The sequence below is a fragment of the Filicampus tigris genome, chromosome 5 (assembly GCF_054856515.1).
Source record: "Filicampus tigris isolate MCC_2025a chromosome 5, RoL_Ftig_1.0, whole genome shotgun sequence".
NCBI lineage: Eukaryota > Metazoa > Chordata > Actinopteri > Syngnathiformes > Syngnathidae > Filicampus > Filicampus tigris.
In genome coordinates, this window is record NC_141221.1 from 18,652,535 (window position 1) to 18,677,849 (window position 25,315).

Genomic DNA, 25,315 nt, shown 5'->3' on the forward strand with positions numbered 1-25,315 from the left:
ACAAATACAGTACAAAACACTAAATGTCTACATTTTATCTCAAGATGTTTATGGATAGAAACTATTGAGTTATAATTCGCTAGCAGGCTGGCCATTTTGCTAAATTACGCCAACATAAGTCATTTCAATTGATTCAACATGGGAAAAAAAAGTTCACTGACAATCTTATTTCAATCACATTTATAAGCAATATGCATCCAGAAGAGAAAACAGTTTGTCAAGAATATCTATTCCTCAAGTTGATTGCAATTGTACCAAAACCTAAAGCAACAAAAATACAAAAGATACGTCAGTCACAAAAAAAAAGTGCAGTGTATCTTAATTAATGAAATAAATATGCGATGAAACAAGATCAAAATATAACCAGGCTCTGTCACACCCTCCCATTCAAAATCTAAAAACCTCAAAACCAGAAGCGGGTAGTGCAAGTCTTGTTGCTTTAGTTAAGTTCAGAATGATTTGTGGATCTTAATGTAGGTTTTCCCCAAAGGCACAGAAAGTTCACACGTAGAACCCATGAACTGCATGACGGATTTCAGGAACAGCCACAACTCATGTCTTGATGTCTGTCACCTGCAACATTAACAAACTTCAAACGCAGTATTTTTAAGGAATTACACTTTTTTTTTTATTTGTATGTTGTAGAGGTGATTTTTGTTCGTTTTTTGTTGTTGTTGTGGTTTTAATGCTTAAATTAGCATTTTAGATGAACTAATTCATGAATATGACACCTGACGTCATTGTCATAGAAATCCAGACTGGGACTCCTTCTGTTGAAGCTTCAGGATCAACTCTAGTAAATTCATCTGCATTGTCAGCTCCTGGAAATAGCGACAACAACAACAACAACAAAAACACAAACACAATCAATCATTTCTGGTTCTGTGGCAATTTAACATCCATGGGTAGGATTCATCATAATCATAGTAATAATAAGAACAATCATGATTAGCTGCAAACCTGGGGATTGGCGGTGATATAAAACCCAGGAACTCCAGCCTTTTCCAGAGTATTCTGTTGGTCTGTAACTTTTTGATCAATTTCTGACACAATCTTCTTATCCATCATTCTTTGTTCCTCTCGCACACGAATTTCCAGTGCCTTAAAAGAAAAACATCCATAGAAAGGAAAGGATTTTGACAATACACATTGCCATTTTAACATGGCAAAAACTGTGATGTACAAATGCTTCAAATGACATACAGTTTGGACTTGGTCATATTAATAATGCGTTTTAAAGTGTTTTCATAAATTTAAAGCGTGAGGGAGGGAGGTTTAAAAACTACTTTTTATATAGTCTCTCTATATATTATAGATTTGCATCTACTGCTGGCGGGAAATTTTTGAAAGACGACCAAATGAAGTACAACCAGCGCCAGAGGATGGATTGTGGTCGTACTTCGGAGTATCCTTGTACACAAGTTGTTGTTATTGGATCCCCATTAGCTTTCGCGATATACAAGAGGTAATCCTCCTGGGGTCTATACAAGGTGAGGTACACAAAGGTACAAATGGGATTGGCAGCCCCCTTTACCTCTTGTTCAGCTTGCTGATTTGATTTGAGGATTGCCAGGTTGTGAGACTTGCATGACAGCAGGGCTTCTTTGTGCTTCCTGGCTATATCTTGCTTCAGGGCTGCACATTAAAACAAACAAAATTCCCATTTTGCAAAAACCACCAATAAATAAATTAAACAATCACCAAACATGTTTCTGATTTAAAGTCTTACCAGTTATTACCAAGGTTAATTAATCATGCAGGTAACAGGCAAGTTAATATTAAAGGGGCTCTTGTTAGTTGACAGCAGTTACTAACAACTGTGCCCTGCAAATTTGTGTGGTAAAAGATCATCAGGTGTATCCAATTTCACTTAAGTGTCGTGAAAAACACTAAAATATATCATTCAAGGTTGCTACGCCTTTAGGCAAATTAAATTCAAGACTTAAAAAAACAAAAACATTTTGAAAAAAAAAAATAAAAAATTAAGAACAACCTCACATTCCCCATGTCCCACATGACGTAAGTGGTGAATGCCGGGTAATTTAAATAGACGTGCTTACCATTACAGTGGTCTCCCGCTATATCACGATTCACCTTTCACAGACTCACTACATTGTGGATTTTTTTTTTTACAGTGCTATTTTGTATGCTGTTTTTTTTTCACAGCATACGAACCCGTATTGTGTCCTAATTGACTGCCTGTAATTTTTACAGTGCAATTCAGCATGGTGTTTTTTTAGAGGGCCCTAGATATGCTAAATGGGTCAATTTGACCCACAACATAACAGAAGGGTCAAAAATGTTTTTACATTTGTTTTGTTCTAAAATAATATTAACAATATTAATAATTAGTACAATAATAATAATAATAATAATAAAGTATACTTTTCTAACCAAGGTTTGAACTTCGAGCATGTTTAAACAGGAGACAAATGTTAATGGTGAGGTTTACAGCCTTAAAATACAGTATAATACTTGCAAAAAAAAAGTTTCCTCCTTTGCGGATTTCGCCTATCGTGAGTTATTTTTGGAACGTAACCCTGCGATAAACGAGGGAACACTGTATTAAGGTGGAAAGAGTGGAGCTGGGTAGCCGTAATTTTTGTTGACCGCTTCGCTCTGCTGTGCTACATGTGTCATACAGCATATTACATGAATCCATCCAGTATGTGAGTAACCGTGAAAGTCATTATTTGTTTATTTATTTGACATCTGAAACCATCTACAACTATAAAATCCTACTTATTGTGTTATTTTTGAAGACTTTTGAAATATTGATCTAAGACATGTTCACTCCAAATAAGGCCTTGTTTTAGATTAATGAATTTAATGTCTTTTCAGACAGAATACAGTACTTCTCTCTCTTTTTTTGGTGATGTGCCATGAGATTTTTCAAATGAGTAAAATAAGTGCCTTGGCTAAATTAAGGTTGCGAAACAGGGAAAGAGGACCAACCTTGGTGTTCACAGTGCAACTTTTGCCTCTGGCTGTAAAGATTTTTCTCTGTCAGGTGCTGAATATCCAAAAGCCCCTGCACAATCTCATAAACTGTTCCATCTATGAGGGCCAGAGCCAGGTCGCCAAGAGTATTGTAGGACAGGCGTTGCTGGAAGGAGCTGCCCAAAAACACGAGTATTCAGTAGTAGTTCTAACAATAAATATAATTAGGTTTAAGATGCCAATGTAAAGGTTAGTCATGAAATCAGTCTGTATGAAAATCCATTTGAGCACTTACTTGACATTCTTGAATCTTGATAACCATCTTTCGGCAGAATGCACCAGTTCACCTTTTGTTCTCACTAGTAAGACAATTCAGCCGACTTGTAATAATTAAACCTTACTAGTAAATAGGGCTGGGACGATACACTTTTGTCCCAATCCGATACGGATCCTGATACTTGGATTGCAATCAGATACGTACTGCGATAATTAAATATTATAAAAATATATATTTAAAAAAACTGAGGCATGTGTTTCCAAAGTTTTAACTTTAGTGTCATTTATTAAAGTGTCATATTGAAAAGTGCATAAACTGTCCCAGTAACTGTTGCTGATACTAAGGAGCGCGATAAATAAAACTCCATTCACAAAGACCTCAAATGTTCCAAAAGCATGATTTAGAACGCGCAAAACAACACAACAGAAGGTAATATTGATACTTCAAAGTATCGATACTTGATATTGTCATAAAAATGATCACGATTCGATATTTTTTACCCAGCCCTACTAGTAAACTACTGTGCTGCACTAGTAACATTCGTAGGCCCAACTAGAAAGCATGTGACACACACTAGTAGCCTCCTGGACCCTATTGTAGCAACAAAATGCCCACTAGTAGTCTTGCCTCACTAAGAACATAATTATAGTTGTCCAACTACCGGTAGTATGCCAAAGTCGTCCTATTAGCGTGCAGAAACGTCTCAGCCTAAAGTTGTGGAGGATAATAGTGGAAAAACGTCACTGGTAAGAAAGTTGTTTTTTGTTTTTTTTCGATAAGCGCACCCTAGCCGTTCTACTAGTTCATCTTACTGGTGAAGACAAAAAGCGTAGCCTCCAGTTGCATAGACTGGATATCTAATAGCGGATAAATGCTCAAATGTCTTTCTACGCCCTCATACAGGTCACGTTTATTTGAAGTGGCGTTACCTTGGTAAATCTTTTGCTAAGGTCTGGAGTTCAGACAACAGGTAGTAATGCCTTTCTTGCTGTTTTGTAGAATCTGCGTCAGTTACTGGAGGATAGTCATCCATCTCCGAATCGACATGAACACAGCGACAATTTAAATCAATGAACTATTAAAAAAAGTATCGTTGGTTAATTAAGGGAGGAGATTTGACATGAAAAAAAAATAAGCAACTGGACTTCATATAATGAAACTCTTCAAGATGACATTAGGTTTGTCACGCTTGGTAGCCATGTTAGCTCCCGTACTAGTTAAGAAGGACCCTCTCGGGTTGGCCTTTAAGATGCCTGTCTGAAAGTAAAAAAAGGTACAGTACTGTAGTAGCTTTGTGAGGTCGCCAGTTGGTACTTTATTTATTTATTTATTTATATATTTATCTATTTATTTATTTATTCATTTATTTATTCATTCTTATTTAAGAACATCCTTGGTCGAAATCGGATGTCCTATAATTTGCTTCTATTAAGACCACAGTGCACAATACAGTACATTAACTAATGAGAATAAAAGAGTACCAAAATAGCAGCAGGAGCAGGTTATAAACGCTGCCAAATATAGAAGCAAAAATATTATTTTAAGTGTTTATTCAACTGCAGTGGTTTGCCATGATATACTTAATTCACATTAAAACAAAGCGAGAAAGGCAAATAGCGTACTGGGCGCACGCTCGTTGTGGTCGACGTTGCTTGACACGACAGAGGATGCACGCGCGCTGCCAGACGAGCGTGCGCGGATCGTGATGATGCGCGCGCGTCTTGCGTGCTCAAGGTGCAGTGAGATGAAGAGAAGAGAGGAGAAACACGTTTGGATAAGGACCACGCACATGGGAGCATTGGAGTGATAGCTTGTAGTCGTCGCCGAAATGGGCAAAAACACATCATTATATTTTCGCATTGTCGAGGGGAGGAACCTCCCAGCCAAAGATGTGTAAGTATTGTCTCTACGGGGCAGGTTTTTGTGTGCTGTGTTAATGAAATTCAAGACTCTTAAGGCTATTTGTTAGGTTTGTTTACTTTAGAACAGTCACACAAGTCTCCTACATTTTTATTACTTTTGAAATAAATACAGGTTAACTAGAAAGTCAAGAGTGTCCAATAGGTTTAACGTTAATAAGTCACCACCATCATATGTCATATTTAATGCTGTCATATATTTTCTTGCCATCTCAAGGTCCGGTACCAGTGATCCATACTGCATAGTAAAAGTTGACAATGAAGTTGTAGCCAGGTGAGTCTCAACCTGTCTTTTTTTAAATCTGCTGTCAGAGTGAAGATTTTTTCATTGTGCCAAATGTTCTATACGGCAACTGCTATTCCACACACTTGTGAACTGGGGAGGCAATCAGGGTGGTGGTGCATGGGTACACTGCAGCCCCTTCCATTGCAGAGAACCTGATACTGTACTGGCCTTTAAAAGACCCACAGGTAACCATGGAGAGAATGCATCAGTAGTTGCATGCTGTTAGTAGTTGTTGGAAGCTTTTGATACATTAGCTGAAAGAGGTTCATGTGGTGAACCACTAGGGGGGACATTCACCAGGGACCTGTATCTCTAACAAGGAAGTAAAGTCATTTTCTTTTCTTTTTTTTACAGTAATATATTCGATGATTCCCTACTAGTTGAAACCCCACATTCTGATTAATATTGCGTTTGTGGGATATGAATTAAGCAGGAAAATCCAACGTTTTTTATCTATCTCAGAGGGTCTGCCATTTTGCCTTCTACTGCCCCTTGCTGTCGACTGAAAAATACATCACAGTTGCTCAGGACTCAGGCAACGACCAATCACAGCTCACGTTTTCTTAGTTTTGTTGTGACGTTTACAAGCTGACTGTGATCTTATTATCTGCCAACAGCAAGTGGCAAAATGGCTGGGATGATTAAAAATGGGTGGATTTTGCATCTTAATTCATATTCCATAAATATAATATTAATCAGAATTCCGTGTTTAAACTAGCAGTACTGCATAGAACACATTATTGTAAAAAATATTTTTGACTTGACTTTCACTACACAGAAGGGGAGAGGATTTTACATGTTTCTGGGTTCAAAGTGATTGTAGACATTAAAGGGTTGAATAGAAGTATCTTGTGGTCCAAACAGTCAGTTTTGTTGTGGAGAGTAAAGAGTCGTGGCTCTCCTTTGTCTCCTTGCATCGTGATTTACCGCATCTCCACAATTGGTGACCCCTGTGAGCAACATGTCAGATGTCAATGCCAGCGTCCAGGATTTTTCCGCCCACTTGGAAGGGGTCACCATCTTTTCCAAGGCGGACCTAGTGCATGGTTACCCTCAGGCACCTGTACACCCGCAAGATGTGCACATGACAGCAGTCATCGCACCCTTCGTCCCTCTCGAATTCTTGACGATGCATCCCGGAGGATGCGTGCCTTATGCACTGATCTGCGTCAGATGCCGTTCTGGTTTGTCTACTTGGATGACATCCTGTTGACCAGTGCAGATGCGGGGGACCACCGGACACACTTCTGGCTGCTGTTCGAACGACTCAGCCAGCATGGCCTCATCGTCAACCCAGCCAAAGTGCTAGTTTAGCCTCTCATTAATTACCGTCCTTGGGACCCGGTTTCACTCACCTCCACACTATGGTAGACAGGACCACCAGGTGGCCAGATGTTGTTCCTCTCTCATATACTACCAATACTACCTTACTCATCGCACCTGGCTTGCCCGGTTCGGCTCACCAGTTGATTTGACCTCCGACAAAGGCCCACTGTTCAAGTCAAGGGCTCTGGACAGCGGTCGCTGAAGGCCCAGGGGTGAAGATTCACCATACTACAGCTTACTACCCACAAGTCAACAGGCTCTGTTAGTGGTTTTATTGCACTATGAAAGCCGCTCACCGGGCCCGCCTCACAGACCGGTTTCCTCCCACATTCCAAAAACATGCATGGCAGGTTAATTGATCACTCTAAATTGCCTCTAGGTGTGATTATGAGTGAGGATGTTTGTCTCTGTGTGCCCTGCGATTGGCTGGCAACCAATTCAGGGTGTCCCCCGCCTACTGCCCGAAGACAGCTGGGATAGGCTCCAGCACACCCCGCGACCCTTGTGAGGATAAGCGGTATCGATAATGGATGGATGGATGGATGGAGTATGGAATTATAGTGCTAACTTAATTGTTTTAAGTCTGCAATTCTGACTTTCAGTACCAAACTCACTAGTTTGTAGTCTGAGTGTGCAGTACTTGAACAGTATTCCTTTTAGTGTTAAGTATGTTTTTTGCCTTAACACCTAATGTTTAGTTGATCTTATTTGATTGCCATGGAGTAAAAATCTATAAGGAACATGCAAGACTTCAAAACCTTATCTACACCTGCAAACACATTTAAAACAAGTTAATGACAACAGTCTTCAATTAATGCAGTTGCCATAACACATTTATTTCCACGAATGGAATAACATATCAATCAATCAATCAATCACATTTTATTTATATAGCACTTTTCATACATAAAAATGCAACTCAAAGTGCTTTAAAACATTCAAAGCAAAACATAGAATAGGGCCGCTGCTGGACAGTGAAATGTTTCTCGACCTGGTAAAAAGTCAACCTTTCCTTAGAAGGTTTCAAAGAGCTACTGCGGTTAAGTGCTTTGGAAGAAATAATAATTTTGATGTGGCAAATATGGTGCTGGTGGTATTTTTAGTTAGCAAACTTTGGTAGTTTTTACTAGTGTTGTTCCGATACCACTTTTTGGCCCCGATACCGATTCCGCCACCTGGCTGTGCAGTATCGGCCGATGCTGATACTATACCGATACCTCACCGTTTGAAAACTCAAAATATTAAGCACAATTTTCTTGTAATCCTAAAGAATTACATACTCACTTGGATGTCAAATTATTCACATTTAAATCATCACCTGTGAAGTATCCGACCACACAGTATACATGTGTTGAATAAACATATTTCTATCTATTTTCGTAGCTTTTTGTGCTGGTGAGAGTGAGACTAGATATTCACATGAATGTGCATTTGGATAAGTCTTCTGTTCTATTTACCATCCTCATGCGGCTCGCAAATATGCGGGCTGCCTTCAAAGAATGATACCAGTATCGATAACCGGCATCGGCGCTTCATTTGTTAGTACTTGCCAATGCCGATACCAGCGTTTTAATGTGGTATCGGGATACTTCACCATAATGTAGTGGGATTCAACAAGAACATGAGCTCAACTCAGTAGTAATTGTTCCATGTGGTAGAATTTGAGAAAGTGGCATAATGCTTCACTGCGAACCCTGACGCATTACTCATGATGTTCCTCGTTCTATACAAGTTTGCGCATCACTTCTCTTTACTTAAAAAAGTTTGTTTTTTCCATCTTGCGCCAATATTTGTTGCGGCGAGTGTCACGTGAAACGAAGCGTAAAATAATACTAAGGAAAAAGCTGTTTATTCGCTGACTTGCCTCCAAGCCTCAGAGCCCTTTCTCTAACATGCAGTTTTTATTAACCTCTCTTTCACATTTGCCACTGCAAAATAATCTTTTGGAGCCTTTGTTTCAATGAAAAGCTGGAAATGAAGCAATGTGTGTTTCTTTGCGAGCAATTACGTTGCCTGTCCCACGCTGTTCATTTTGAGTCATCAATTCTGTCAGGCAGCAATTGTGTTACAGATCATGGGCCTGCAATATCTTCACTTGCATAGTAGACTGATCAGCCCCAAGAAGACAATGTGAGCTCAAAAAGTTGTGGCTCTTCAAAGATAGTCAATTGAGATTCACAATGTATTTCTGCCTGCCAATCTGCTTGTCTGTCAACGAAGTTGTACCCGGATATGATCCAGATTGTGCATTTGGGGGCGACTGGAATCTCAGAATTAACACGTTAAACCATTGTGGATCTGAATGAAAACACCCATAAAATATTAACTTTCTAGAATGTGGATTGATGTTTCTTTTAATTTCTTATATGTAAATTATATTTGAGCATTTTAGGTATCTATACACTCTAGATGTATAGATTCATTATGCTGCCTCATTTGAGGTGATTCCGTTCATGTCTGGTTTGGTTCTTATGGTGTAACCATGCTGCATGGGGACGTTTGTGCACATGTACTCACTGGCAAGCCTGTGTGCCCTCTCTTTTCAGGACTGCTACTGTGTGGAAAAACCTCAACCCTTTCTGGGGTGAAGAGTACACCCTGCACCTCCCAATGGGTTTCCATTTGCTCTCCTTCCATGTCATGGATGAAGATACTATTGGGTAAAGTCATCAAGCCAAAAAATGATCTCAGCGTGATTCCAAAGTCAGCCATTTTATTTGTGGAGTTGACTAATGGTACCCCATTTGATATATGGTGCTCTAAGGCCTCAGTGTTTGCTTCACTTCACTCTTGATTTAGTTGGGTTGGAGTCCCATGTTGAGTTTGCATGTTTTGGAAAAGACCCAAATGCTTAGAATAAACAACCATCATGCATGGTACCAGTGTCGAGTTTTTCTAACCCCTTATTCTCATCACCATTAGTCTTCTAATCAGCCCATCACCTCTTTATATTTGAGCTTGTATTTCATCTGCTCAAGCTTTCTTCTTCAACAGGCATGATGATGTTATCGGCAAGATTTCTCTGACCAAAGAAGCCATTGGGTCTCAAACTAAAGGTATGACTTTTGGTGGGAGGAGCAAGTCACAAAGGTTAAATGGTCATGGATTCACATGACATGAGCCTGTAATTTGTTTTTTTTTAAACCGAACCTTTGGGAATATTATTATTTGTGTATGATCGCTCATATGATCTAATCTTGAATCATGTTTACAAGAGCAGCATCACTTAAAGCCTGGGAACACAGAAAACTCAAGAAGCAGCCATATTGTACAGGACACACGTAACTTTAACAATGACGTTTTACATTCATTTGAATACATTTTGACATTGTGAAAATAGAGCAACTGATGAAAGACTTTGAAACAAAGAAGAAGAAATATCAACTGAATGAATCAACCTGACGTGACTGGGAAACAAACAACAGCAGTGACTCCAACCACTTTACCATTGCACATTAGTGTGCCGTGAGAGATCATTAGGTGTGCCGTAGGAAATGAGCCAATTGAACTTTTTCATTTCAAAATCACAACTTTCGAAACTTTCATTTTCCACTAGCTACAGTATGTACATATTGTTCATCTATTGACCGACAACAAATAGTAACAGGGACAACAATCAAATGCTCTTCCACTAGATGGCAGAAGGTTCAATTAACCTGTGCATGCTGCACCTGCTGCCATTTTTATACAACAAAATGATAGCTTTGTGTTCAGCTGAGCAGGCCAAGATTTCACATTAAATACATTTGTTGGACAATGAATAGATCATCTTTATTTTAGAGTACAGAAATGTTTTGTTTTTTTCTCTCTTCTTTTAAACTTTTTTGCTTGCTACTGTGCCGTGAGGTTTTTGTTATGTAAAATATGTGTTCTCTCGATAACGTTTAGGAAACAATTAACTACAGTATATGAATTCAATAACACGTTTCTTTTAAAGTCATTTTGAATACAATATAATTTGCTAACTTCTCCTTGTCTGTTACATGTCTGTCATGATGTCATTATTGATATATTATCATTTCAGTGATACCGTGTAGAAAACAATAAAAGTTGTACTTTAAACGTCGTTAATTTAACTGATGTCTTGTCTGTACGGACTTGTCAGTGCTCGACAGTTGGATGAACCTGACGAGGGTTGATCCCGATGAAGAAGTCCAAGGAGAGATCCACCTGAGTCTTCAACTGCTGAAACACACAGAGAAGATTATCCTACGATGTGATGTGATCGAAGCCAGGTATAGAATCATTTGTGTTCTGAAAGATGGCTGCCGTGGGTCCAGAACGTGTGGTGTAGATACATGCCTGCCGATTGCAGTCCATAGGTTTCTTTTCTTTCTACTATCGTATTTCTTTCTACTAGTACCTTATGCCTACTCCGTCATCTTTGTGCTGAAGTCTTGCCATCATCGTCATCATCATCTTCATCATGCTGCAGGCCTCTATTCTCCCTGCTTGAGTCAACATGCCACCCTCACACCTCTCAGTACCCCATCTGCGTGTTCCATGCACACTCACCCTCTCAGGCAGGGCGCTAATAAGCACATCACTTCGGGTTATTCAGCCACCTCCTTGCAAACATGAATTAGTTTGAAAGGATGTGGTTAAATTGAAACGTTATCATTTTTGCAAGTAACTACAACTATAACAATACAGTGGATTGTTTTGTTTGTGGCTTGATGCTTCAAAAGATATGTCTGTTGTTTTGTTGAAATCAAAGAGACCTGGCCCCAAGAGACATCTCTGGAACCTCCGATCCATTTGCAAGAGTTATTTACAACAACCACAGTGCAGAGACCTCGGTGAGCTCTGTATTCATGTTTATAGAAATATAAGCGGAGGAGGTTAAGTCATACCTACTGGGTTTCAGATTATCAAGAAGACCCGTTTTCCTCATTGGGGAGAGACCCTGGAGCTGGACTTGGATCCACAGGAACTCAGTGAGGAAGGAACTGTCATTGTGGAGGTTTGGGACTGGGACATGGTGGGAAAAAATGACTTTCTGGGAAAGGTGAGGATAGGGTGTTTCTAAATGACCCAAGACACGTGACCATGTCACTGTCTTCATTTCATACATTCATTAATTAAGACTGATAAGTGCTGAATTTCTGCAGGTGGAAATCCCTTCCGCTTGTTTGCACAAAACGCAGCTATTGGAGAGCTGGTTTCGTTTGCTACCTTTGGGAAACAATGAGGTGGATGCAGGGTGAGGATTATGAGTGCACGTGTTTGGTCAGCGTTGTTACATTCTGGTGACTATTGGATTTTTGGGGGTCAGTATCCTTACCCATAATTTATTCAGGAGGAAACACATATTGGCATATTGGCCATTGGCCACAATACACTGCATTACTGCAGATAAAATGTATGTAAAAGGCCAATATCAGAGGGTAAAGTAACTTTACTGTTGTTGTAACACAATTAATTTATATTGTCTTTATGCTTTCCACCCAAAAAAACCCATAAATATTATTTGTTAAACACCCTTATGGAGATACATTTAACATTACAAATCTAATGTTTTTCTAAATTCCTTCCCTGTGTCCAGAGGCAAGTTGGGAGCATTGCGTCTGAAAGTGCGTTTGGTCGAGGATCAGATATTGCCATCTTTATACTATCAGCCGCTCATTGACCTTCTGGTTGAGTCGGTCATCTCCCCCGCTGAGGTTAGCAGGTTTTTTTTCTTCAAAGTGTTCACCTTAGCAATAAATCCTCCTTTCTGTTGTTATGAATTTCCCTTGTTACTGCTAAAAATGTTGACCATGTTAAGAGTAAACAAATAATCCAGGGTGTCTTCTTATCAGGTTGAGGACAGCAGTGCATTGACCATGCTCGAGGAGGTGACCACAGTCGAGAGCCGACAAGATGTGGCCATGACCTTGGTGAAGATCTACCTGGGTCAAGGCCTCGTGGTTCCCTTCTTAGATTATCTGAACACCCAGGAGGTCAACCATACCAGTAAGATGGAAGTCACAACCGTTTAACACCTTTGACGCGTTTTCGGTGTGTCATTGTCAGACATGACTAGTTCTGTAATGGCAATACCGTATAGCATGTTTCCATGTTTTACCACAGTACAGTTTCGAATGGTAAACCCTGATCTGCGTTGTTTCCAACACTGGGTGTGTAGGTCTGATGGGGATAGCTATATCACTGATGTAAATGGAAAAGAAATTCCAAAAGTGATATAGTGCACATCAGGTGCTTAAAGGGGGAAGTCAACCCAAACATAATTATTTTCAAGAATATGTTCTATGCAAGCCCGCTAGTTGAAACAAGGCATTCTGATAAATATTGCATTTGTGGAATAAGAGTTAATCCACCCGTTTGTAGCCATCTCTCAGGGCGGCCATTTTTTCACAATCACATCACAAATGCTCAGGACTCTAACAATCAATCACGGCTGACCTGTTTTCTGAAGTTGAGCCGTGATTGGTCGTTACCTGAGCCCTGAGCAGTTGTGATGTCATTTTCAGTCCGCAGAAGTAACAAAATGGCTGCCCCCTGGAGATGGCTAAAAAAGGGTGGATTTTGCTGCATAAATCATATTCCACAAACACAATATTAATCAGAATGCTGTTTTTCAACTAGTGGGCGTGCTGGGAATATATTCTTGAAAAAAAATGTGTTTGGATTGATTTCCTCTTTCAGAACCCTATTGTGTGTATAGTACTGAAATGTACCGCTTGGAAAAAAAATGAAACAATGCACCTTGTGTGAGATGTGCCTTGCTCTCTTTGAGTCATTATTTGTTTTAGCCAGAGTTTGGGGCATACCTTGCTCGCACTCACCAGGAATTGATTTTCAGTTGACTAATGCAGTCATGGTCTTTGTGAGGGAAGGTCAAGCTCCATCAATGTCAGTGAAATCTTTTCTGGTCTGTATTAGTCATGCGTCTGCCTGCGCATCGCATGCCCATGTTCCCTGTGCAGCCACATTATGACCACTTCCACAAGAGAATGATATCCAATGCAAGAGCTGCATCAAATCATCGACCTTTACAATGATAAGCTATACATGTAATGTGGTCTAGAACTACACTCCATCGTCATATTTACGCTGTTTTGACTCACTCATGTACAAAGCCCAATTTCACTGAAGTTGGGACATTGTGTGAAACCTAAATAAAAAGAGAATACGATGATTTGCAAATCCTTTCACCTTACTCGTGATGTTGCACAGTTGCACAGCACTGCAATCTTCATGGCTAGTGCCAATCAAATGTGCATACTCTTATCTTCATAAAGCCAGAATATTTGATACAGCTCTTGTACTGGACGCCATTATATTGTGCTCATAATGCCGGGGCCGGGCATAGTTCACACAGAGTTGGGCTCTGGTATTTGTGTACTCTTAGCTTTGTTTGAGATAATGTGCCTCTTGCCAATGTTTCCATGGTAACACTGCACAACCAGTAGCTGGTTTACCAGGACTACGTATTTCATTATTATTGAGTTAGGTCATTTAACAAAAATCATAATAAAATCCCCCAAAATCCTTTTTGAACAAAATTCTATCACATTGTCCACCAAATGTCTTGTCTCTTCATTATCTGCGCTGGTGTTTCTGTTTCCACTAATAGCATTTGTTTTTTGTCTTGCCACCATAGCTGATCCAAATACTTTATTTCGTTCCAACTCTCTTGCGTCCAAAGCCATGGAGCAGTTTATGAAGGTGAGTCATTTGGTGTTTTTTCTCTCTTGCTCCAAAATGTACATCTGAGTTGTTCAGTAACTTGCTTTTCAAAGATAATTATTTGGTCAAACTTTCCTCCTATACTGTAAGTATAGATGTATTATTTTTTCTAACCAATGCTCTTGTTTGCTGTCAGGCTGTTGGCATGCTGTATTTACATGAAGTGTTGAAGCCCATCATCAGCCGCATCTTTGATGAGAAGAAGTACATTGAACTGGACCCATGTAAAATTGACCTGAATCACACGAGGTAAATCTGACCGATTACATCTATTGATAAGATGAAAAACACATCTCGTATATTAAGCATGTGCAGAATTGTGCAGATGTACTGTATGTGTGTAGTTCACAATACATGTCTGGCCTCCGGGGCTGCACACTTCCTTTACCCTTTGTCCTAGGAAGGAATACATGAATCTGAGAATGAAATAATAAAAAGAACGTCAGTAGGGGGATGGCTGTTGCCTGGCAACTGCTATGTGCCCCCTGAGATGTCAATCTATGACAGGGAGTGAGATCCAGGATCTAACATCCTCTACTTCTTGCATTAGCCAAGCATGCTGTCATTTTTTAAAATGTCTATTAATCTCTGCAGGAACCCTAAACCCAATTCCGAATTGCAGCGATCCTTTCTCCATAAAATGTTGTGAGCAAGATGCTCTCATGTTATAACTGCGATTGTAGGCATGTCTGATTTATTTAGACGTTGATATAATGGATTCATCGATTAATGGAGCGTTAAGAATTTGGTTGATCGGTATGTGACCTGGGTGGAGTCCATTGTTATGTGGCCTTTCCTCTGCGAAGGCGAATTTCGTTCAAGGGCGCAGTGTCGGAGGCAGAGGTGCGGGACAGCAGTGTGGAGATGCTGCAAAGCTACTTAACCAAAATCGTTGAATCAATCGTTGGCTCGGTTGAGCAATGTCCTCCTGTCTTGAGAGTGGCCTTCAAACAGCTGCACAAGCGGGTGGAAGAGCAGTTTGCCGAACCTGAGAACGAGGTCAGTGTGCACATAAAGAAAAGGTGTGAAATATTATCGACCGTATGTCGCAGCTTACACGTTTAGCATAGATCATTTTGCAGTTTTAATAACGCTTGTCATCTTCGCCTTATGTTGAACAGGATGTGAAATATCTCGCCATCAGTGGATTTTTTTTCTTGCGTTTTTTTGCTCCTGCTATCCTCACACCTAAACTGTTCCAGCTGAGGGACCAGCATGCTGATACACGTACAAGCAGGACTCTGTTACTGCTGGCCAAGGTATCATTTACAACACACTGGACACACACGCATGCAGCCAGAAAAAAAATCTAGAGGGCCTCAAAGCACAGCACAGAGCAGTTAATCATATGTAATCACAGTATAATTGATGTCCTTTATTCAACAGTTGCTAAAACAAAACAAAATTGAACGATACCACACATTGTACACATACAGTGAAGTACATAGGTCCTCAGTTTACATGGAGTTCCGTTACAAGTGTGACAATGTAACCCAAACTTTTATACAAGTAGGAACACACCCTTTTTGATCACTAACACAGTAATAAAATCCAGTAAATAGTAAATATTTGTAACATGCAAATACTACAAAATCATATGGTGGTAACTGTACATGCTGTCTGGAGCCACGTGATAATGTATCTTTATGCTGCGCACACACTCGTTCATTGCATGCCATTGGTAATATTGAAATGTACTGTACGCTGGGCACTGCATAAAACAACGACCACCTTCATGATCCCCTCTTATGTTGGCCTCGCTGTCATGTTCCAAATGAAAAAGGACAAATGGCAAAACACAAGGACACCTATTCTTTGTGTGAGTCCACTATATTTTTAAATGACCCTAATTTAAAGATACCCGCACGTGTGCTTCCTTAACTACCCTTATGGTGTGGGTGGCGGGCCTTGCTCCAATGTGTCTTCATGTCCACGGCGCTGGAGTGCTGTTGCCATGGGTCCTCATCTGTGAAAGGGACAGGCTATTTTTACATCTCTGTGCAGCCAGCAGAGTATGTTCAAAGACAGCATCAGAGAGGAGGTATACAGGGACTTCCATCTCTCCCACGGACAGGTGGAGGCTGGACAAAAGGCCTCACAGCATGCGTGGCCATAGGGACATTTTTGATCCGTGACTTTGAGTTAGCGTCACAGTGGACAAAGTGGTTCGTACGTCTGCAGTTCAGAGGTTCCCGGTAGGAATCTTGGCTCCGACGATCTTGTACGGAAGTTACATCGTCGTGGTTCTCCGGCATCCTCCCCCGTTCCAAAACATGCTTGTCCGTAACTAACCGCCCTTGTTCTGTTAGTGGCTTGTTCAAGTGTGTGCTTGTTAAATAAATGTGATGAAAGTGTGAATACATACTGTCTTTGTTGTTGTCAGGCATTACAAAGTGTGGGGAACCTGGGCCTCCAACTGGGTCACGGAAAGGAGCAGTGGATGTCACCTCTTCACCCCATCATCCTGCGCAGTGTGGCCTCTGTCAAGGACTTCTTGGACAAATTGATTGACATAGATCATGACATAGGTAAGGTACATTGTAGGGGGCAAAAGAAAGTTTCAGAAGAGGCACGGGTGACTTTGTAGCCTCTGATGGCAGACTTAGTTAAACAGCTCGGTAGGCGAGCGGTGAAATATTCATGAGCGCAGAAAAGAGTTGACGTGACAAATGAGTTGGCAGAGAGTCAGAGTGACACATGACTGGCCCGCTTTCTGACCATCATGTGTCAGCAAGGATAGTGCTGTGAAAAGAGTTCCCTCGTTTTATAATGTCTCATCTTCCGTCTGCACAATGACACCCACACTTTTTTCATAAAGGTCAGTTTGACATTTGATGCTCTTCTGCCCGATTGATCAACTCAGTGGTGAATGTTATGTCACTTTGGCATTAGAAAACACTTGGAGGAATATGTTGTTTGTTTCTGATCAAAAGCCTTGAGACACACTTGGTATTCATTTCATTCATGAAGACGTTTTGGACAATTCTATGCTTCCAACTTATTGGGACGTTTGGGGTAGGACCTTTTCTGTTCAGCATGACTGTGCCCCAGTACACAATTATGCAAGGTCAATAAAGGCATGCTTGAGCAAGTGCTTTTATTTTAGAACTTGACTGGCCCACACAGAGCCTTGCCTCAACATCACTTTTGGGATGAACTACAACAGAAATTGTAGTTTTAAAATGTTCATCCATCCATCCATTCATCCATCCATCCATCCATCATCTACCGCTTATCCGAGGTTCACTGAGGCAGCAGCTTCAGCAGGGAAGCCCAGACTTCCCTCTCCCCAGCCACGTCTTGAAGTTCTTCCGGAGGAATCCCAATGCGTTCCCAGGCAGGCCGGGAGACATAGTCTCTCCAGCGTGTCCTGGATCGTCCTCGGGGCCGCTTGCCGGTGGGACATGCCCGGAACACCTCACCAGGGAGTCGTCCAGGAGGCATCCTAATCAGATGCTCGAGCCACCTCAGCCGCTTGTGTCCGGGATCTTATTCGTTCTGTCACGACCCACAGTTTATGACCATAGGTGAGGGTAGGAATGTAGATCGATCGGTAAATCAGAAGCTGCGCCTATCGGCTCAGCTACTTCTTCACCACGACAGACCGATACTAAGTCCGCATCACAGCAGACGCTGCACCGATTCGCCTGTCGATCTCTCATTCCATCCTGCCCTCGCTCGTGAACAAGACCCCAAGATACTTGAACTCCTCCACTTGGGGCAGAATCCCATCCCTGACCTGAGGAGGGCAGTCCACCCTTTTCCGACTGACTCGGCGGCAAACCGCTCCGCTGAGAGTTGGAGATCATGGCTTGAAGAAGCCAACATCACCACATCATCTGCAAAAAGCAGAGATGCAATACTGAGGCTACCAAACCGGATGCCCTCAATGCCTCGGCTGCGCCTAGAAATTCTGTCCATAAAAGTTATGAACAGAATCGGTGACCTTTCAAAGTGCAGCTTTGACGGAGTCCAACCCTCACTGGAAACGAATCTAACTTACTGCCGGATATGTGGACCAAACTCTAACATCGTTGGTACAGGGACCGAACAGACCGTATTTAGGGGCTTGATACCCCGTACTCACGAAGCACCCCCTAGAGAACTCCCCGAGGGACACGGTCGAACGCTTTCTCCAAGTCCACAAAACACATGTAGACTGGTTGGGCAAACTCCCTCTGACCCTCGAGGACCCTGCCGACGGTGTAAAGCTGCTCCACTGTTCTACGGCCAGGACAATAACCGCATTGCTCTTCCTGAATCCGAGATTCGACCTCCCAACGGACCCGCCTCTCCGGCACTCCTGAAGAGACGTTACCAGGGAGGCTGAGGAGTGTCCTCTGTAATTGGAACACACCCTCCGGTACCCTTCTTAAAAAGGGGGACCACCACCCCGTGTCCCCCAATCCAGAGGCACTGTCCCTGATCACCACGCGACGTTGTAGAGGCGTGTCAACCAGGACACCCCCACAACATCCAGAGCCTATAGGAACTCCGGGCGGATCTCATCTCTTTGCCACCGAGGACTTTTTTGACCACCGGGATTACTTCAACCCCAGGGATAGGCGAGCCCACCTCGGAGTCTCCAGGCTGTGTTCCCAAAATGGAAGGCGTGTCGGTGGAATTGAGGAGGTCTTCGAAGTATTCTCCCCACCGACGCACAACGTCCCAAGTTGAGGTCAGCAACACCCCATATGCTTCCCTCGCCTGAGACGCCGGATGGTGGACCAGAATTTCCTCGAAGCCGTCCGGAAGTCGTTAAAGTCATTAAAATGCTCAGTGTATTTTAAAATCAATAAAATGCTCACTCTCGTGAAAAGAACACTATTTGGCTGTTTAAAATCCTCCAAATAGTACAAAACAAAACAAAATTAACAAGTAAAAATGAGTAAAAAGCACGTTTTCAAAGTATACAGTACCCTTGTTGATGTGGACGGAGCCTGTGTGACAAATACTCTTATGGATCAATGAACAAAATTTCCCCAAAAACTCCAACATCTAGCAGAAAGTGTTGCTGTTATACAGTCGCAACAAAAGGTGGCCAACTGCATATTTAAACTTCCTGGAGGTATAACGCTCAGATGCCCTACGATTATTTACAAAAGCTTGGCTTTGTGTTTCTTTTCCTCTGCAGTATCTGAGATGCCACAGCGGGCTGTTTTCCTCCCCTCGGTCATCGTCAAAGAAGGATACCTCCACAAACATAAAGCGGAAGGAGCCCAGCTGCTGTCCCGCTTTGCCTCCAAGAAGCGCTACTTCTGGTTGACCAGCGAGACCCTCTCTTACGCCAAGACACCTGATTGGCAGGCAGGTCGCAAGAGCTTTGCATGTAGCATATCCAAATACAGTTTACACTTTGCGTGGTGTGTGGGTTGTCTCACGTGTTTTGGGTTCCTCCCACATCCCCGAAACATACACAACAGGGTAATTGAAGACTGAATTGTCCATAATTTTGAATCAGAGCGTAAACGTTTGTTTCTCTATATGTGCCTGGCCACCATTCATGGGTGGCTTTTGCCCTCTGATAAGCGGTAGCAAATATAAGGATCGATGGATAGATCTTAAGAAACAAATGAAATGATGAATAATAAATCGTTTTGGAGGTTTTGAGTCACAACAGCAAATGAAAGTCTTGTAATATACTCCAATTATTATCTTGGGTTATTAATGCCAAGGTATTACCACGACTGCCTTAGAAATCTTACAAAATGTTTTGCTTTTAGCTCTGCTGTTAGCTTCAAATCCGTCAAGTCTAACCCGTTCATACTATTTTCGATTATGTTTCGTATCAGCCTTCTCCGGTGTGAAAACCAGTGAATTCACATGAAACCATCTGACTATTAAAAGAGGATATGTGGCTTCTGGTGATGAATGAGCTTTAGTGGCTGCCGCTATAGGATGGTGATCAACTTGGCTGCGAACAAGATGAACCACCTTAAAACATCCTCAGCTTGCTCTCATATATTTGTGTTGATCTAAGCCGTCATTAGCGTTATTACCATGTGGTGCCAACCTTGTGATAATGACCTCCTCTCATTCACCAGCCAGGGCCTGAGAGAGACGAGAGCCGCAGAAAGCTCTCTTTGAGCCAGCCACTGCTTTGTGGGAGTGGGATAAAGGCGAAGGGTTACGTAATTGAAGGTTGTGGATATTCATGGTAATGTTGCAAATCAGATTGGAAACAATGTCCTGGCCCATTTCCTCCATCTTGGAGCTCTCCAGTCTCTGTGAGCCAAGCTCCAATTAGAACAGGCTGATTTACACTTAAAAGTGTCCGTTGCTGCCATGCTAGCCTCGTCGTCAGGATGTGTTTTTCCTCACACAATTCCTCTGAGAAAAACGCTTTAGTAAATGTCATTCATCTACAACTGCCCCGTTGATTCACTGTGATGTATTTTATTTCACTCAAACCTGAACATACTAAGCAGAATCCACCATTATCGGCTCACCTGTGCTCATTTTAATTGGTGCTGCGATTTGTGGCTCAATCGTTGCAGGTGCGCTCCTCAATGCCGATCCATTGTGTGTGTGCGGTGGAGAGGGTGGACGAAAATGCCTTTCAGCAGCAGAATGTAATGCAGGTTATTACCCAGGACAATGACGGGCAGCTGCAAACCATGTACATCCAGTGCAAGGTGAATAATTACTCACGCCATCTAGTAGTTAGTAAGACAACAGCTTGACCTCTCATACAATACTGTGTTTGTACTTGATACAAGCGCAAGACTTATCCACATGTGTGAATCTGGGTTGTAATAGTTTTGGATATTTCATTACAGTATAGTTAGTTTTTATTTCATTTTGACTTTTTTTTTCAGTGATTTAGGTTCAACCACGAGTGAGACATGGTAAAATCCGTATTGTGGAGGCTTTTACAGATCAAACTTAAAACAAAATATGAAAATATCTGAAAAAGCTGATGTGCTGGAAAAAAAGAGACGTTTTTAAATCGGCGTCCAAAATATGTTTAGCGGCATATCATTGATTCAAATTTGCTGTTGACCTGTGTAATTTAAAGAAATATGCAATTAAACTGGGAGAGCCTTCATCATGCAGCAAAACAATGAGCCAAAACTAAGAACTGCTCAAAAGAAAGGGAAGCACCCCCCAAAACAAACAGCAATGAAAAAAATGAAGTGGTGAAAGTCTGGGAAACTATCACATAATTGTACATAATTTACCATGATTAATCAATTATGACTTGATATGTTTGCCTACACAGAATGTAAATGAACTGAACCAGTGGCTGTCGGCTATCAGGAAAGTCAGCATATACAATGAGCGAGTGCTTCCTTCCTTCCACCCAGGGACACATCGCGGGGGCAAGTGGACGTGTTGCCTGCAGGTGGAGCGCACAGGTAACCCTTCCGTATTTCCTTCCAATGCTGTGCGCACTCAATGCAGTTGAACAATCTTATTTACATACCTGACAGTGAGCTTACAGGAAGAAATTTTGCGCTGTGTATAAGCCACCCGTTCCTTCTGATATACTGGGGGACCTCTGTTTTTCACTTACAAGAAATTAATATTGATCAATTGTGTTTGTGGGGGTTTTTGCCCGTGTCATGTTGGACAAGAAGCGACATGGTGGAGCTTTTGGTTAGTAGGTTTGTGTCAGTCAAAAGGTTTTGAATCGTGGATCCTCTGGCTTCCTCACATATTCCAAAACCTACAATTGGAAGACTCTACATTGAATGTGTGCATCTAAATGGTTGTTGGTTCACTGGTAAGCAGTCCAAGGTGTACTCCGCCCCTCGTCTAAGGTCAGCTGGCTCGTCGGATGGATGTTGGACATGTGGGCCTGGCTCACATTCCCTGTGAATAGTGGTTGAGGTCAGGGTCTCGGGTTCTTTCAAACCAATTGTTTACAAAGAGAGAAAAGGGCCTACCCCAAACTGCTTGCACAAAGTTGTCTAACATGAATCCATCCTTTTCTATAGTGCTTGTCCTCAAGGCTCAAGGGTGGAGCCTATCCCAGATGACTTTGGCTAGGAGGCGGCATACAACCTGGATTGCTCGCCAGACAACTACAGGGCACATATTGACAAACAACCTATCACACTCAGTCACTCATTTACAGCTACAAATAATTTAGTGTTCAATGAACATGACATGCATATTTTTGGAATGCGGGACATCAGCACAGGGAGAACATCTCCACTCACGTAGGCAAGAGCTGAAGTTCGAACCCCAAATCTCAAACAGGCTAACCAATTTGCCATCGTGTCTCAGTATATCAAAACGATATGATTCAGCCGGAGCAGTTCCGAGTAGAAACGCATTGAGTGTTTAACTAAGTGCTTGGTTCACAGTTCCAGGCTGCAGTCGAACCCACTCCGCTGTGACTCTGGGGGACTGGAGTGACCCTCTTGATCCCGATGTAGAAACCCAGACTATTTACAAGCAGTTTCTCCAGGGAAGAGACAAACTCAGGTCAGTGGTGGACAGTATCTCTTCTCGAAGATCTGGTGCTTTGCCACCTGGAAGTCATGTTTTGAGACCTTAGCGGACCAAAAAAAAAACAAACAAAATACACGGAAAAGTGAAAGTTGAATATTACCATGAGGGATGAGACAAAGTATAGGTTTTAAAAAATAAAAATGACAGCCTCAGCCTGGTTGCAATTCACAACATGGACACTGGAGGCCTGTGTTGCACACTCCAACTACCTCTTCTGTTTGAGCAGTAATTAATCTTCCAAGGGAACGCTTATGATGTACTGATTGATGTGCCCGTAGGAAAAAATATCTTCCAGAGGCGGATGCAGATCAGGTGGCCAGCAATAAAGAAGAGCTCAACTCTGACATTCACCCAGGTTAGGCTCCACCTTTACTGTAGACGACGAGCTCGTCTCCACAAGTTATTTTAAACGTTTCAATGGGTTATTCCAGTGTTTCCTAACCCTTATTGAGCCAAGGCTCATATTTTTCATTTGAGAAATCTCACAGTGCAGATACTCACAGATGTACTTATTTCGATTGACATCTTGTTTAGTTGAAGACATACTCATAGGCAGATATTTGGAAATACTCCTAATCCACTATATAGTGCCCATACCATTTTAGTTCTGTTCGATTTGAGTATAGGCTATCCCTTGTATAGTATCCTCATTGTATAGCACGATGCATCTTTAAACTGTAAACAATGATCCTTGCTGTATAATCAAATATATCCCATGATGCATAGCGGAGGATTATTTACAGTTTCCTGGGTAATTGTTTGATTTTCAGCACAAGACAGATTCATGAGTTGTGGCAGGAAAATATCGTAGAGCAATGCATCACAGTGAATGGAAATGTTTTGTTTGCATCACATTTGTAAAATACACTCAGCTTAAAACAACATTTGTTCAGTATTATAAATTCAATCAGCTGATGTCGATCCTGTATGTTTTAATCACGAAGTGTGCAACAACAATGTCAAACAGCACCCGCACGGAGTGTTAGACAGCTGATCTTTCATAATCGTGAGTGAACTAGTTAGTCCACTATATAAACATAACAACCATGCTGTTGTATGAGTGGCAACAGGTGCATACACGTTAATTGTACCTTCTGCCATCGAATGTTAGAGCTTTTAATTGTTCAGCCTGTCACTATATGTCACTGGCATAGATTGGTGACAAAAGATGCATCGTAGTCAATCATTTTTAGACCATTTCAAGTGAATCGGGATCATTTCCTGTGGCACACCTGATCTCTTATCGTGCACTATAGCACAGTGGGAGGGAATCATCGGGTTTTACAGTAACTAACAGCAAGTAACTAATAAGTATCTCTGTTGCCCCCCGTAGAAGGTGCAGAATGTCAAGCGGACCACTTAAAGGCGGGTCAGAGCCTCGCCACTCGGCTCCTTACGGTGATCAAGGATCTAGAACAGGCTCACGCAACCTTCCACGGCAGAGACGAAGAGGACTCCACCAATGTCATTCTGAATCCTTAGACCAGACTAACAGGGATCCCAATAAATCCATCTCAAATACAAGTGAGATGGAGTGTCACCCTCGAGATCGTGATGGAGGAAAAGTAGGTGAATGGGCCCATCTCTGTTAGAGCATTTCCAATATGTAGGCCATGCTTTGTATTCCGTGAGTGCCAGCGACTTCTGCAATGCCGCAGAGAATTTATGACACTTGACAATAAGGGGAGCATGATCGGACTTGATATTTTTTGTCGCATGCCTTGCATCCTCTCGTGGCTGAATGTGTGTGGGTCCTTTATATTTTGACATACTGAACAGGACACTAGGTCACACATTTTTATGCAAAAGCTGCTTCTATAATGTGCTTAAGTTAACTTTGCGTAAGTGGTGTGATTCATTATTGCTTTTGTGCATAAATGTTGGCGTCTCAATTCAATGTGACCATGGCTGCAGTGACATCATGATTATGACAAACATTGTATGGATGTGCCACACGATAAGTTGTGCCTTTACAGGTCAACAAAGTAAAATGCATTGTAATTGTTGCTTAGGGCCCTTTATGACAAAGCAGTGTGCTTTTGTTTGGTGCTGTCAACATTCAAATCAAATGTTTTGTACTTGCAGCTGACGATCCATTACGGCAACCTTTCATTTATATGGGTAATATTTACCTGGCTATTACATATTACATCCAGCCACCTAGCCGATCATATGCAGTATAAATGGGGCCACATTCTTTTTTAGTTTACAAGTAGTTTACAATTTATATTTTTGAGGTGCCACTGATATTGGCAATTTAAAGTGTCATGTGTGCAAAATGCTAACATATTAAGACCAAAACAATTGGGGGGTTGGTGTTTGGATCAATTTTACATTTGTAAATGTAATATCACACATTTTCCATAATAGATCTGATCATTTTTGATACTGCTCTTTAGATTTGGGCACAGGTTA

The 25,315-nt window shown here is 41.6% G+C and overlaps 2 protein-coding genes across 5 annotated transcripts; one reads left to right on the forward strand and one right to left on the reverse strand.

Moving 5' to 3' along the window:
* Positions 1 to 163: 163 nt before the first annotated feature.
* Positions 164 to 4,465, reverse strand: dgcr6 (DiGeorge syndrome critical region gene 6). 3 transcript variants are annotated; one of them, XM_086030310.1, is made up of 6 exons: positions 4,147 to 4,465; positions 2,956 to 3,116; positions 1,535 to 1,635; positions 961 to 1,101; positions 732 to 821; positions 164 to 573 (listed from the first exon to the last, which is right to left on the reverse strand). In XM_086030310.1, exons 1-5 carry the CDS (start codon positions 4,248 to 4,250, stop codon positions 744 to 746), a joined length of 585 nt encoding a protein of 194 aa, XP_085886436.1. In that variant the 5' UTR covers positions 4,251 to 4,465; the 3' UTR covers positions 164 to 573; positions 732 to 743. The 3 variants fall into 3 exon arrangements, with proteins under 3 accessions (XP_085886436.1, XP_085886437.1, XP_085886435.1); XM_086030311.1 differs by lacking the exon at positions 732 to 821; XM_086030309.1 differs by having other exon boundaries at positions 164 to 821; positions 4,147 to 4,464.
* Positions 3,765 to 24,906, forward strand: rasal1a (RAS protein activator like 1a (GAP1 like)). 2 transcript variants are annotated; one of them, XM_086030307.1, is made up of 21 exons: positions 3,765 to 3,963; positions 5,354 to 5,410; positions 9,295 to 9,408; positions 9,743 to 9,804; positions 10,854 to 10,983; positions 11,466 to 11,547; positions 11,616 to 11,756; positions 11,860 to 11,951; positions 12,294 to 12,411; positions 12,550 to 12,703; positions 14,355 to 14,419; positions 14,577 to 14,689; positions 15,247 to 15,439; positions 15,562 to 15,699; positions 16,824 to 16,968; positions 19,575 to 19,747; positions 20,938 to 21,075; positions 21,663 to 21,798; positions 22,753 to 22,873; positions 23,179 to 23,255; positions 24,234 to 24,906. In XM_086030307.1, the coding sequence occupies exons 3-21, from the start codon at positions 9,359 to 9,361 to the stop codon at positions 24,380 to 24,382; spliced, it is 2,277 nt and encodes a 758-aa protein (XP_085886433.1). In that variant the 5' UTR covers positions 3,765 to 3,963; positions 5,354 to 5,410; positions 9,295 to 9,358; the 3' UTR covers positions 24,383 to 24,906. The 2 variants fall into 2 exon arrangements, with proteins under 2 accessions (XP_085886433.1, XP_085886431.1); XM_086030305.1 differs by lacking the exon at positions 3,765 to 3,963 and adding an exon at positions 4,460 to 5,110.
* The last annotated feature ends 409 nt before the right edge of the window (positions 24,907 to 25,315 follow it).